Raw genomic sequence first — 14,013 nt, 5'->3', positions numbered from 1 at the left:
CGCCTCGTGCTCCACAGGTGACATCGGTCTCTTTTCTCGCTCTTAAGACCTCCTCGTTGTCCTCCTAGCTATCTTTAAAATTATCTTCCTTGCTTTAATAAAACAGGGGAATTTCACACCACTCTGCTGAGCTGCCTTTTTTTTCCCCCCTACGTCTTGACCCGTCCTGCGGCCATTCCCGTGTCGCTCCCCTAGTCTGCCTTCAGCTGAAGCCGTTTCTGCTTTTTCGTGCCTGCGTTTGCACCGGCGGCGCTCATCTTCTCCAGGGTGACGGGATGCACTGGTCTGATACCGTCACGGTTCAGATGAAGTGTAGCCGTGGTGAGAGGAGTTGCACTTTTAGGAGGCTCTCGGTAGCGACGGTTGTGGTGACGGTCTCATTTTATAAATTTAATCCTGTTCGTTTAGAAATGAAATGAAACTCCTCTAACTGTCTGACTCCTTCGCGCTGGCTAATTTCTGAAGAACAGAAGTGAAATGAACCACGTGAATGGAAAGATGTAACAGTTAAAAGTCCTCCAAATGTTGAAACTCTGGAAATGTGGAGGACAGCTGGAAAAGGCTTAAACACCGCTTTCCTATATGTCTGTAATAATGAGTGTCTGGCAAAGGAAGACAGAAAGCAGTTTTATTTCTGACAAGACCTATTTAAGAAGCACTTCATATTTTTAGTAATTTTCAAGTAACTCAAGAGGAGGCCAGCTATGAAACTGTATTACTGAATTTACGGCAGTCCAAGTAGAAGGGAAGCATACCAGTAACACGCTTTCAGGCAGAGCACAGAAATGAAGATAAAGCATCTGAAAGGTATGTTATTTGGGGGGACTGAGCCCCAGCAAAGAGAGAGTTTCAAAACTAAGGTAGAATCTTTGACAAAGATCTTAGCCGAGAAAAACCTGCGTCGTGCCAAAGCTTATGGAGCGTAGATAGCTCTCGCGTAGCGTTAGCGCTGAAATGCTACATGAAATGACACGTGAGACAGGAAAGCACACCGAGTGTAACAGAAGGGTCCGCAGAAAGTAGCATGTGGAGCTGTGTACTTTTTGGCATAGAAGACAAGCTAAGACAATGGTTTGGATTTGGAAGGAGATTGAAGAACTGTGAATTGCTACATCACTTGTAACATTTCTTTCTTGGATCTAAAGACCTTCAAAATATTAACTGTAAGACTCATTTTTAAAGGGTTGAGGTATCTGGGAAAAAAACCCACAGAATTTTTTTGTGCGTGAAAAAGACACTGGATTATGAATTAACTTCGAGAGCCAGATGGAAACAAGACAGTGATCGAGTCAGCAAGCAAAAGTGTTGGGAAGCAGCAAGGAAAAACTTTTAATGTTTTTGACAGGGAATGTCAGAGTCAAAACTGATTCAGAGGAACGGGACATAAAATTAAATGTAAATGGAGGCTGGAACAAAACTAGTTACTAGATGAAGTCATCAAAAAGAAAACACTAAAGGAAAATTGCCCTGATCTTACTTGTTTCTATGGGAAAGCCCATGGAATTATTCAGACACTGAAGTGGTGGCCTGTAGAGTAGAAAGAGATTCCGAAAGGCAAAGTATTGTTTTGTAGATTTTAAAATTGGGAAATCATTTCATGATCTATTTTCAAAATGCGTGTTACAGAATCTGACACAGAAATTACTGGAACAAAAGACACGTGGCTGAAATGAAGCATGCGTTTTAGAAGGGTAGGAAGCCTTCATGCTGTGGCTAAAATATAACATTTCTTCTTCGGTTTCTGCAGGGGTTATTTCTGCTCATTAAAAAAAAAGAGAATTGCTCTTTTTTCCTAGCCTCAAAATTATAGTATGCTGTTTAACATCTGGAAGGTTTTGAGACACTCTCAAGATTTCTCCAGTATCGTGACAAAATTGGAGGCACTGTAATGGAATGGGCATGTGCTTGCTGATTTGGTGGTTCATGCCTGACTCGTTGGACTGCATGGTATCTGTCCACCCAGACATACGATGAAAGTACGTCGTAGTAGTATATGAGTTTCTCAGTGAAGATGCCTGCAAACATCTACCTATATTTGAAAATGAATGCACTGTTAGCCTGCATTAAAATTAGGATTGGGAAACTTACAGCTTATTTGAGTGCGTTAGTACAACTTAATAACATTAGAGATCAGAAACCAACCATTAGAGATCTTGAAACGCAACATAAACAGAAATTACTCGTCCTTATATTCTTCTAAAATATTAACTGTATGTGTGGTGGTTCTTCAAAATTACCAGATTTACCTTGAAATGGGTACCAAAAGGCTCTCATAACATGCTATCATTCATAGAACTGCCTTTTTTTGGAGTGTGGCTATGAGAATGGATTGATTTTGCATGCTCAAATGACATTGTGGTCACGTACCCCAAATGCCTTACTCAAAATATGTGTAAAATGACATTTTGATTTCACATGGTAAAACCTTTGCTTCCTAAGAGTTTGAGAAGAGTTTGTGAATTTATACATTAACAATCCCCAAACTATTATGAAAAGTTTTCTAGAATCTGTTTTAATAGGGATCTCAAATTAAATTACAGGGAAACATAAGCTACATTTGACAGAATTGATCTGAAAATGTGAAGTTGTCAGTTCATACACACATAGCTCTGCAAACTGAAAAGTAACATTATTGCAGATTGGCACAAAACTGTTATTCTGAACAGTATTTTATGTTACTATAGGGATTTTGACAAATACACATGCTGAATTGTAGTTTTCAAAGCTAGCAAGCAAGAAATTACAATTCTGTTGTACAGTATTATATGCAAGAAGATCAACATGTTACAGAACGTTACATGTTCTGTAAATCAGTTTCAATTATATTTTCAGATGCTCATCAGATGATATTTCACTGTAATGACCATATAAAGGGTGGAACCCTTGCTTTCAGTTGTACCCTACAGAAAAATTTCAGATCCATTTTTAGATATAGAAAACTGTTTTATATTTTTTTACATCAAAAAGCTGACATTTGCCATATTGCATCTTGTTTATCACGTCATTGCTGTAAATTGGACACAGGCACAGAAAAATCTGTGTTTAAGTATTTTCATATTTTACTGTAAATTACTGTTTGTACTATAATTCCAATTTTTTGGCATATGTTTCTTTCCTGTGAAGATTTATTTGCAAATGTATGGACTGACTGCTTAAAAGGCAGACTAGATTTCTGACTACTTAAAAGGCAGACTAGATTTCATCTTGTGAGCAACCAAAGTAGAAACATTTTGAGTAAACTAACATTTTTAATATTCATAAATAATATGTAGTCCGACAACTGCCATTCCATAGCTTGAAGTCATGCTTCGGATACCTTAATATAGTTGGGGTTTTTTTGTTTAGTTGGCAAGCTGGGACAACAATTTAAATTTGGTAGGACTGTTATTACAGACAATATACTAGTGATCTTGTATGAGATCCTACTAGTTCTGTTCGTGTTCTTCCATCAGATAACTGAATTCAGGGAAGTTATAGAACATGGGTATTACTGCATTTAATTTCAGTTAAGTGAGATTTGTAGGGAGAGTTAATATATTTTATGTCAGGTGCTGAAAAAGTGAAAGCAGGCAAGCAGTGGGTTTATAAGCTTTTCATGAGTACTGACAAAGCGGGAGAAAGCTCCAAATTTCAATAATCAGTCTTTAACCTAGGAAAGTTATGATGCTTCAAGAGAAGTTGTATTTGTGCAATATAGCGGGATCGGCAGGAAGTAAGGTGAAAGGAAGATTGGGTCACTAAATATTGTGAACTCTACTCTGCGGAATATTTGCTTGTGCTGTTGATCTTGGTGAGCTGTTTGAAAGTTAGATGGGAAAAGTAAGGATAAATTTCTTCAAGGGCATAGGTTTAAGGAGTTGCCACATCAGTGTCAGGGTAGTGTGGTGTAAGATGGGTATGTGCATGGTTGACGATAGTTTTCTTTTTGTACTGTAGCAAGTTTGTATATGTAATTCACGTGATGTTTATTTCCACAGTGATTGTTGGGTGAAAGTTGCCAATGAGGTGTACAGTATGTATTCCTTACAGAGGAGATGAGAGATACTGTTTTCGCTGTGTTCTGGATGATGGCTGGTGTTGTGGAAGCCGAGTGTCTAGTCAATGGCATTCTTGCGTTTGGTGATTTGGTAGATGTTAAGGGTATGGCCATTACGGTATCCAAGGAGTTGATGCTGATCCAATTTGAAGAAAGATGATTATAGACCTTGCAGTAGAAATGGATGAGAAAGCCCTAGCTTTCACTCCAGATACATCTGGAGTGTAATTACCTAAACAAAATAATTAACTCGTGGTAGCTCGTGCAGGCATGTCGTCCTTGTGTGCGTATCTGTGCCCATTTTTTTAATTAACTGTTGTCTGCTCAGAATGACTTTTCTGGATGGAGAGATCTATATGCTGGCCTAGACCTTGTAGAAACTTCCGTTGGACTGGGATGCCATTCTGGGTTGAGATGGTAGGCAAGTCTGATGCTTTGAAACAAACCTTTTCCAGTATCTATTTCGGTACCATGCATCGGAGGGCTGGTGTTAACATTGGCATAGTGAGTTTATTTCCAATAAAGGAAACTAATATACTTAAAGATCCTGCCTATTGTAGCGAAACAAATGTCTCAAGTATCGAAATAGATGATGTTTATATAAAACATATAGGTACCTAATTTGTCAGTAACATTTGCATTCATTTCTGCCTTTTGAACTAAAGCAAATACATAAATGTAATATTTATGATACCTATAGGATTTCAGGTTGGTTTATATTTTTTCTGTTTATTTCTACTAATACCACTAGAAAGTTGACATTAAGAACAATTCTAAGCTGCTTAATATTACTGAAAGAATACTTATATCAGTACACTTGGAGTCAACAAAGGCATCTTCTAATAGACTTGTTATGTGAAAGTGACATGTTTTCGTGAATTTTATTGCTTTCCTGTTATATGGAGGAAGCATGGCAGTATTTCTTCTTGCACCCCCAAGTATCTGATGCTACTGTAATGATAGAAAGCACTTTTTTTTCTACTAGTGATACAGTTCAGTGTATTTAAAAGATAAAGGTCAATTAAGACCACCCAATATCTAGCCAGACATTTTGAAAAAATACTGCGTATAAACCAAAATACGTTTGTGTATGTGACATGTCATATACATGTATGAAAATGAAAATTACAAAAATCAAATTTTATTCAGATGTTTCTCATGCATCTCACATATGTTAAAGAAATATTTTGTAACAGGCTGACGTTCCAGTGTATTTTCAAATCTCCTTTCTTTCATATAATGTTATGTCATGAAGAAAAGAAGTGGATTTTGGGGGAAAGGCTTTTGCTTGACTGATTTTTGTTCTGTTTTGTCATACAATATTGGCCAGTATATTTAAAAATGTGTGCCAGTTGATAAAAAGATTGTATGTTTCAGTGTCATGTGCTCCAGTTTTCTAAAATGAAAAAAAAAAACCCAAACCCAAACCATACTAAATACTATACTAATTCAAAGAGGTCATAAAATGCATGAAGCAAAGTGGAACACCTATTTCTCATCAAGAAAATTAGATTTCTTCTTCACCTGGCGAAACTGCTGAACAGCTGGCTGGTCAAAATATCCCTCTGCACCTTTTGACTTAATGTCTCATGTCTATCGCTTTCTCAATAATTGTTGGCTTATAATGGCTTGTTGAGTCTTTTAAACCTTGTTCTCTTTCTTGACAGATCAGTGATTTCTTCCCACTGCATCAGACCTAAAGATTTCTGTGCATTTTTACTGATTCAGACTACATTAATTTTGCGAATGTCTATAAATTTTCTGGAATACTGTTCATTCCCAGAAAATCTACAATAAGTTAAATGAGTGAATCTCCCTTAAAAATAAACTGAAATTTTCTTCTTCAGCAATAACTCAAGCTGTGACAGTTTCTTGTAAGAACTCCTTGCATAACATTTGCCCAGCAGAAAGCAATAACACTCTTTATGTGTAGATATTCACCTCCTTTTATGGTTGTTGAAATTTTTTTGGGGAAAAAAAAAAAGCATAATTCTGTACATTGTCCAAAAGTGTTTGATTATCTTATCCCATTATATTAGTCTTTTCCATTATTTGCTTGATTTGAAGGTATTGTCAGAAAGGAAATTTATTTTTCTTCAGTCATTTCAAAATGCACACATCTAATTTCTTGTCTTTCTGGAACGTATCTTAAAGAGACATTGGAAGCAAAATTACCCCTTCTTCCTAAAAACTTTGCAGTCTTTATTCTGGTTTAGTGTTTCTCTTTATTTCTGTTCTCTAGTATCATGTTACACCCTTATCCTTCATGAAGGTTCACTAGCTACAAGTTACTGGATGTTCAGAAGTTCAAATAGGAAAGTCGTTTATAGAGAAAGGTGGCTTTCTTTTTTGATTTTGTAGTAGAGAGAAGTAGAGTGAGAAGTGCCATGGAGACACTGAAATAATATTAATTCTGGTCATAGTTTAGACAATATTTATTCTTTCTTAGGTCCAAAGTTTGTTTGCTGGACTTACGCCGTTGTAGTGTAATACCATGAAAATTAATGTGTTGACACTGTTGGGACTGTTTTCAATAAATTATAATATATGCATGTGCAGTAATTGTGGTCATGCAAGAAAATTAAGAGCATTAGAGGTGAGGTCAATAAAAACAGCTGTATCTGTTGCCATGCAGGTGGGTAGGCCAGATTCAGGAAAGCTACTGTGCTAGGTATGCACTTGCTCAGTATCTAACCATGAGACAAAAGGCAAACCAGGACACATTTTCTAAATCTTTCTAACAGTTTGTTTGCTGGACTTGCTAGCTTCTGTATATTTTAAAAGAATTACAAATATTTAAAAATGATTAGCAAAACTATGTAGAATTCACAATAGTTTTAGCTAAAAGAGAGAGGAATTAGACAATACAAAACAATCTCAGAATTAATCATTTATTCATACAAATATGTTTCACTTAAAAATAAATGTACATTTTTGAAACTAAGAACTAAGTAATACCAAACTGAAGCATTTCATCCTGAGTCAAACAAAATATGCATTGGAATCTAACTTTGGCTCACACCTGACTGGTAATAAAAACTAATTTAATTCTCCCAGTAGATTCATCAGTTACAAAGCAGCTTGGAAAGTATGCCAATATAGTGATTGTAAATCAAAATATTTCACATATTGAACAGCTGTATTTCTTAAAAAATCTAGTAGTATATATTGTCAGATGGGGTGACTAGGAAATGAATAATGAGCAAGTTTGTAAACAAAGAGAAGTGATAATGTTGACTGAATTCTCTTGTCGATTATACTAAAGTAGCTCTGCTAAAATAATAGCTTTTTCCACATTTACACTAGTTAAGCTAAGAGCAAAATTTGACCTCGGTTCTGAAGGGGGAATACAGCTGAAGAAAAATAATGAATTTTCCCACTTATGCAAGCAAAATAAATGGTTACTTCTGTCTGATACCATGTATTTATTACTTGTAGTTCTCTGTCAGCATTATTACAGAGTCATTAAGCCCTGTTAACAGAAATCTTTTCTTTTTCATATAGATGATGACACATTTTCCAATGTGTTTTGTGAAAACTCTAAGAAGCTTATCAATGTACATTTATTTGCCCTGGCTGCTAAGTATTATTCTTTGTCTGACCTTGGAGTGTGTACCCCATTAGAAGACGTACTTGAAGCACTGAGAGGAGACAATCAAGGAACAACAGGTATATTTACATTTGTATTTAAATTTTTATTTTTCACTGTAGGACCTGCATAGTTTTGGTTTTGGAGGGTGGCTTGTTTTTTTTTTCCCCCTACATGCTTCTCACTTCATTTTTCATTTGTTCCTAGATAGTTTCTCCATTGTCTTTGTTAAGAAAATGGATTCTCTTGCTAAAATTTGAGCAGAGGGGTCACAGCATTCAGTACCTATAGACCCTTCCTGAGATTCAGTTTTAAAGGGGATGAGATAGGCCAGCAGGCACATTATTATTTGAGTTGTCTTGTTAATTCTCTTTGTTTCTCTTCTCCCTGAGTGGCAGGAATCATATTTGCTATTATTGCTTTTTTTTAAAAGTCTCACCCTAAAATCTGGCAAGCGAGTTTCTTTGTTACATCTTTTGTTTAATATTAAGTATGTGCTTTGGCGTTTAGCTGAATATGGCCCAATAAGTGTTTGATGTCTCAAAAAAAAAAAAAAAAGATTTTATTCATTCTGTATGTTTTGGACCAATACCAAATATATGTCATAAAACTAGAATAATTTCATTTTCTGTAGTTAAATAAATTGGATTAAATCACTCTCAAGTTGGCATCAAGTTGGACACTGGAAGTCTTGCCCCTGATTATACTTTTTGTATCAGATGATAAACTGGTATTTATACTTACTTTGGCTGCTGTCATTTTCACTGAAAATGTGCTCTTCATCGAGTCCTCAGTCATTATAGATTTGTCACTGTCTTTCAGATTTCTCATTAGTTTTTCAGAAACAGACTGAGCAGCTCTCCGCCTTTGCTTTCTAGTGTGTTTTATCTCTGTAATATGTTAAAACTGACATTTCTTATCCTAAGTGATAACACCATTATATATGTTGGGCATCTCTCCCATTTTCTACAGCTATCTTCTCTTTCCAATTTTGCCATTTTCCATGGTTGACTCCCCAGTTTTCCATTTTTTTCAGAATTACTAAAATGCCATAGCTAAGATAGTCTTAATGGTTTGTTGTGCATTGGTCTTACTGTAAGTTTACTTTCTGGCTTCTTTCTTTCTGCTGTTAGTTCATCTGAAGCCCTTTTTTCTTGTTTGACAACTGTATGCTGCTTTTCTTTCACTTGCTTTTTAGCTCTTTTCATCTTTATTATGCTCTCATTCCCTGCTTAATTTTCTGTAATTCTGTAGTTCTACCTTGTTATACTCATATTTGAGTTCATACCTGCATTAGCTTTCTTAGACAAAAATGCAAGGATTCTTTCATCTTTTTGTCATGCAGAATGGAACATCAGGAATAAGACAATTGCTGAATATTTTATTCTGTGTCTTGCAGGAGTGCTGCTCGATTGGGTAACTGGGGCCTGGGTTTGTGATGCAGTAATTCTAAATTGTACTTCATAGAAAAAATAAAATGTGTTCCAAATGTATACAATGGTATTATAATTCAAAACCTTTGTGTTGAATTGGCAGTAAGTATCAGTTAAATTAACTTAATTGAAGTTCCTGGTAATCATTTGGCAGAAGCAAAATACCAAATTATGGATTCATAACATGCAAGTTGGCAAATGAAAGTTGTGATCTTTTTACTTTAAGCTATTTTAGATATTTTGGACTTAATTCTGTGTTTCAGAAAATATATTAATTTCCTGACATACTAAAGCTTGCAAGTCAAGAGAAGTGTAAGTCTGAGAAAATTGGCATCCTTACAATGGCCTTGCTCATATTCTGAAAAGTATGCATCAGGATAATTCCATTTATGTTTCAGATGTTTTTAATACATTTTCTTGTTCTGAGACAAACATGCTTATGATCCTATTCCCACAGTTTGCATACTTGCGTAGTTCTCTTAACTTCTTCACCATCTTAATGTAGACATACTGCTGTCCTTCCTTGGGACAATTGGTAAGCACAAACATTTTAGGCGTATTGTAGACACAGCTACTCAGAGTGGAGTTCTGAGTCTAAAGGGCTTTCTCCATTGCTTCCTAACGAAGGTCACTGTGGTCCCTTCTGCACCATCAGGTTGCTTGCACTGAACACACGGGTCCAGAAGAGCCTGGCCAAGGGGAGGAAGCCAGCAGGGAGAATTTCTCTTGTTGCAAGGTTCATATCTGATACAAGAAGCGAGGGTTGCCAGAGTATTGGATTAAGAGTACTCTCTACCTTTGCAATGTGTTTATGGCCAAGGTTGTTGTCATGCAGTGACTGTTTACGAATCTGTCTTTAAATTCCATGTACTGGAATATCACTCTGCCTCAATGTTTTTTTAGTATACGGTTATCCCAGTCCCTCACTCTGGCTTATGGAATTAAATCATAGTAGTGTAGCTTCTGGATAGGTGGTGTTGTCTGGTGTGGACTGTGAATTTCTTTTTTTTATCTGGTATATCTGAATTTCCACAGGCAGCTGGGGTATAAAACCCCTGCACCCTGCCATAGGAGATCTTAGGAAGATCTGCATTAGCCCTGTAGAAAAGACAGTCTCTCCTCAATTTGTTCAGCTTCACAACTACAGATGTAGCTGTAAATGGCATTACAGAGTTGAAGCAGTTTTTCAAATGGACAACAGCTACCTGTGCTAGGGGTTCACAATGGAAATAAGCAGCATTTTAGTACCAGCTAAAACTAGTAACATTAAGCTTTCTGTTACTCCATTATATCCAGGCTACTTCTGTGAAGTATTCAAACCCCACTTTCTTTTTTCATCACAAAAGAAGATGGATCTCTAAATTTCTTATGTTTTTTTTAGATTAGTATTTCTTCTGTTTGCATCAGTTGTACACATAATAAGGAAATCTACATGTATAATTATTTGTCTGAAGAAAGTAATTTTGTGATAGCAGAATGAATTTACACAGTTTGTTTAAAACTAGTGTACATATTTTTTTCAAATTTGCAGTTGTCTTGGCAATATAAGACAGTCCCCAAATACAGTTTTTCTATTACATTGTAATATGTCTGCTTGTTTTTAAAAATGATGTAAAAAAATCTATCAGAATTTTGCAGAAAATGCAGCTTTATAAAAAATCCATAATTTTCTGCTAACAATATAATTTTCCCTGAGCTGAAATATAAGCAGAGTGTTCATTCTGCAAAAAGTAGGAAAAGAAGTCTAAAAATGGTTAAGAAATGTTAGTAGCTAAGGTGATAAATGCTTTATATATGTAGGTATAAGCAAACTATGATTTTTCTAGCTGGAACCTCAGCTTTTGTAAGTTGGGTCTGGTTTCTGGATTTCTGGATTTCTTTCATGTTTGAAATACTTAATTTGGCTTAAGTACTCTCTGAAATGGTACTTCACACAGTCTCTTGAATTCTTACTATAGCAAAGAGTAAAAGGTGCAATATGTGGTGACAGTGCTGCTTTGGAGAACAGTCAAGCAACTTTTATTTCTGTCAAGAAGTTAAATGTCTGTTTCTTTCTGTTCCCGTTCTGCTTCTTTACCTGATGAGCCTATCCAGACAAAAATGTTCAAATATAAACAAAAAAAGAGACCTTTATTCTTTTTTGTTTTTTTTTTTCCTGTCTTTTTTTCTTTCATTTGAAATGCTTACAAATTAAGAGTTTTTTAGGACACCGTGTAATCTTCACAGTTTTAAAGTTAAGGAGAATCTTTAGTGAAATGACAAACACTTGTTTCTGCTATTTGTTTTGTTTAAAAGTATTTCAGTCCATTTTTTTCTTTTGTCAGTTCATAGAGTCTATATTAGATTTTAAGTATTGTCATAACAGTTTATTATAAAAAAACAGATGTTTAAGAAATAGAGAGATCCTGTGGGTTTTGGGAAAAATAGAAAAAACACTAGGTTTCTCATGAGCTCAGTTCAATTCCCCACTCTCTTTTAAAGGAGTAACACTCTTGGCTCTGTTCCCAGCATGATCTGATCAAGGAATGAACATAGTTTTTTGCCTAATGATCAGTTTCTGGACAGATGAACGCATACTGTGCAAAAAGCAGAGAATGGGAAAGTTAATCTGCCTAGTCATGTAGAAAAGTCTTGTTTTCTAGGAGCGTGCTCATCAGTAACGGTCCAATTTCTTCTACCATCGCTCAGACTTGCAAAAATTTCCATCAATTTAACTAGAGCCAAGTGTACTGTAGTGTTGGTCGCCTAAGAGAAATGTTTGGGTTTTTCCCAAGGGAGCGACTTCTGAGCTCCTCCTTTGGTTGGGGGATGTAGAGATTAGCAAGTGGGTGCTTGGTATTCTCCACAAGCAGTAAACCTGTGGTAGAGATTGTCTCCATCTCATTAACACATTCTCCAGCAACACTAAAATGAGTGATTTTCTGCCGTAAACATGTAACAGTTCCATAACCCATCCATAGGGTAAATAAAGAAAATAAAAGTGCATTTTCCTTTGAATTTCCCCAGCGTTGCTCATAACTTTTATTTGGATATCTCCCACTTCATATTGTGAGCAAATCTGCAGAATTAACAAGCCGTACTGTGTGATTATTAATTGTCCCTGCCCTTATATTTCATATATGTAAAGGTAAACATGGTAAACAACACAAAAATAAGTATTTTTTGATGAACAGGAAGAAATAGTACAGTTTTATAGTAGTAATTATTGTCTGCTATCTGGTCAGGTATTAGATATGCTACATCTTAAAAAACTACACTAACAGTACTAAGTTTTACAGTGTGTTGAATTTTACTAATTCATCTGTAATTCCGAAGTTTAGTCTTGTAATAATATAGTGAGTTTTTAATTAAGAATTATGATCCTTAAAATATAAAAATATTATAGCATATTTTTAGGCTGGTATTTTTTCTGATTGATCACAAATCTTTATCATTATTGGTTGTGTTAATGTGTATTTATTTTCTTAATCTGATACAGGTATCAAAACTGATGAGTTTATGAATAATAAGAAATCACATGAAGTGCAGGTGATGTCAGAGCTGGTAGACAGCATAGCGAATTATTGTGGTATAAAGCAGGTAAGAAAGCATTTCTTACTGTATTTTACTGTGTACCTTCCAAATTATTCTCCTTATTGTGTTCCAATACATCATTTTGATGTTCTATTGCTGCTGTTCTTATTTTTTCTGTAAATAGCTAAAGAAGAGCCTTTAGGGCCAAGCTGAAGGACAATTTTGTTTACAAATGTATTGTTCCAAAGGAGCTGCCTTTCAGTAAGTCATAGTCATTTTATGACTCATGAAAAATGTTAAGAAATTATAATCATCCTCTATATGTTGAGCAGCTAAAAATTGTACTGCTTTTTTGCTATGCACGGGTACTGCCATGTTTATCAGTATTATATTGCTGGCAATTTACCATAACCATCAGTAGGAGAGCAAAACTTCGTTCTTCTCCTTCTGTCAGGCACAAAAGAGTGCCACATAGAAACCAAAGCAGAAAATCTGAGAAATTTTGAAAGCTCATCTTATTCTGGCACAAGAGATTTAAAGTGTTTCCTATTGTTTAATGCCGTTCACCTTTATTTAACATGGATTGAGATCTATCAATTAGGAATTTAGTTATGACCTTTTTAGTTTGAAGAGAGACCAGATTAAGCAGAGATTTATGTGTGGAGTTCTACATTTGGTAGAACACATATGAGATCTGGAAACCCAACACCATTATCACCCAGCAATTACTCTATGAATTGGCCGTTTCATACATCAGATGGCAAGTTCATCCTTGGATGGTGAAGAATTGCAGGATTCCTTTCTCAAATTTGATTGTAACTTACCCTTTTTTTTTTTTTTTTACATGTAGTTATGATTGCACAGTGCGCTCGATCACTGTTGCATTAAAACCTCGTAGACGTTTACTTGTGGATCTGTTGACAAAACACAAGCATCACAACAATACTTGACTTTTTTGAGTATCGTATTTCACGTTCTATTAGACAAAAGCACACCAATACCATTTCCTCAGTTGACATACATGTAATTTTTCTGTAAGCTTTTTCAGTGTTAAACTTTCTGTTAGATTCCATATCTTAGATCTTTGTTGCGGTAAGACTAAATTTGTAAGTATCTGGGTGAACTGAGCTGGTTTAATCATTTTAAGCTCTATAATGCTAGTAACTGGCTAATGTAGCTTCATCCTCGCTTTAAACTGTAGATGACTAGTGGCTCTGGACACTGCATTTGATTCCTTTCTACATCTGAGCTGCACTTGCTTTCTGTGCAAGGAGCTGCAAGTGTAAATGGAGACTAATTTCCTCCAGCCTAATATTAATTCCCACAAATATTTGTGCTGGACAAACTATGTTTGTTTAAAACCAAAGATTAATAAGGTATCTGCCCAGGTTTTATGCTGAACATATTCCCTCTGAGCCTTTTTTTTTTCCCCTAGTAACTAT

The 14,013-nt window shown here is 35.6% G+C and overlaps 1 protein-coding gene across 3 annotated transcripts in view; it reads left to right on the top strand.

Annotated features, from left to right (window-relative positions):
* The first annotated feature begins 202 nt into the window (after window positions 1-202).
* METTL25 (methyltransferase like 25) overlaps window positions 203-14,013 on the top strand; it is a 63,298-nt gene continuing 49,487 nt past the window's right edge. For 2 of the 3 annotated variants that reach the window (XM_009284916.2, XM_009284917.2), the window contains exons 1-3: window positions 203-807; window positions 7,541-7,705; window positions 12,537-12,637. In XM_009284916.2, coding sequence (XP_009283191.1) covers window positions 786-807; window positions 7,541-7,705; window positions 12,537-12,637 — 288 coding nt within the window. In that variant the 5' untranslated portion in view covers window positions 203-785. The remainder of the gene's footprint in view (window positions 808-7,540; window positions 7,706-12,536; window positions 12,638-14,013) is intronic. The other variant, XM_019473566.1, reaches the window with a different exon arrangement.

This window comes from Aptenodytes forsteri, unplaced genomic scaffold (assembly GCF_000699145.1).
Source record: "Aptenodytes forsteri isolate BGI_AS27 unplaced genomic scaffold, ASM69914v1 Scaffold71, whole genome shotgun sequence".
Classification (NCBI taxonomy): Eukaryota; Metazoa; Chordata; class Aves; order Sphenisciformes; family Spheniscidae; genus Aptenodytes; species Aptenodytes forsteri.
The sequence above is the reverse complement of the archived record's forward strand: the minus strand, read 5'-3'. Positions and strand labels throughout refer to the sequence as shown.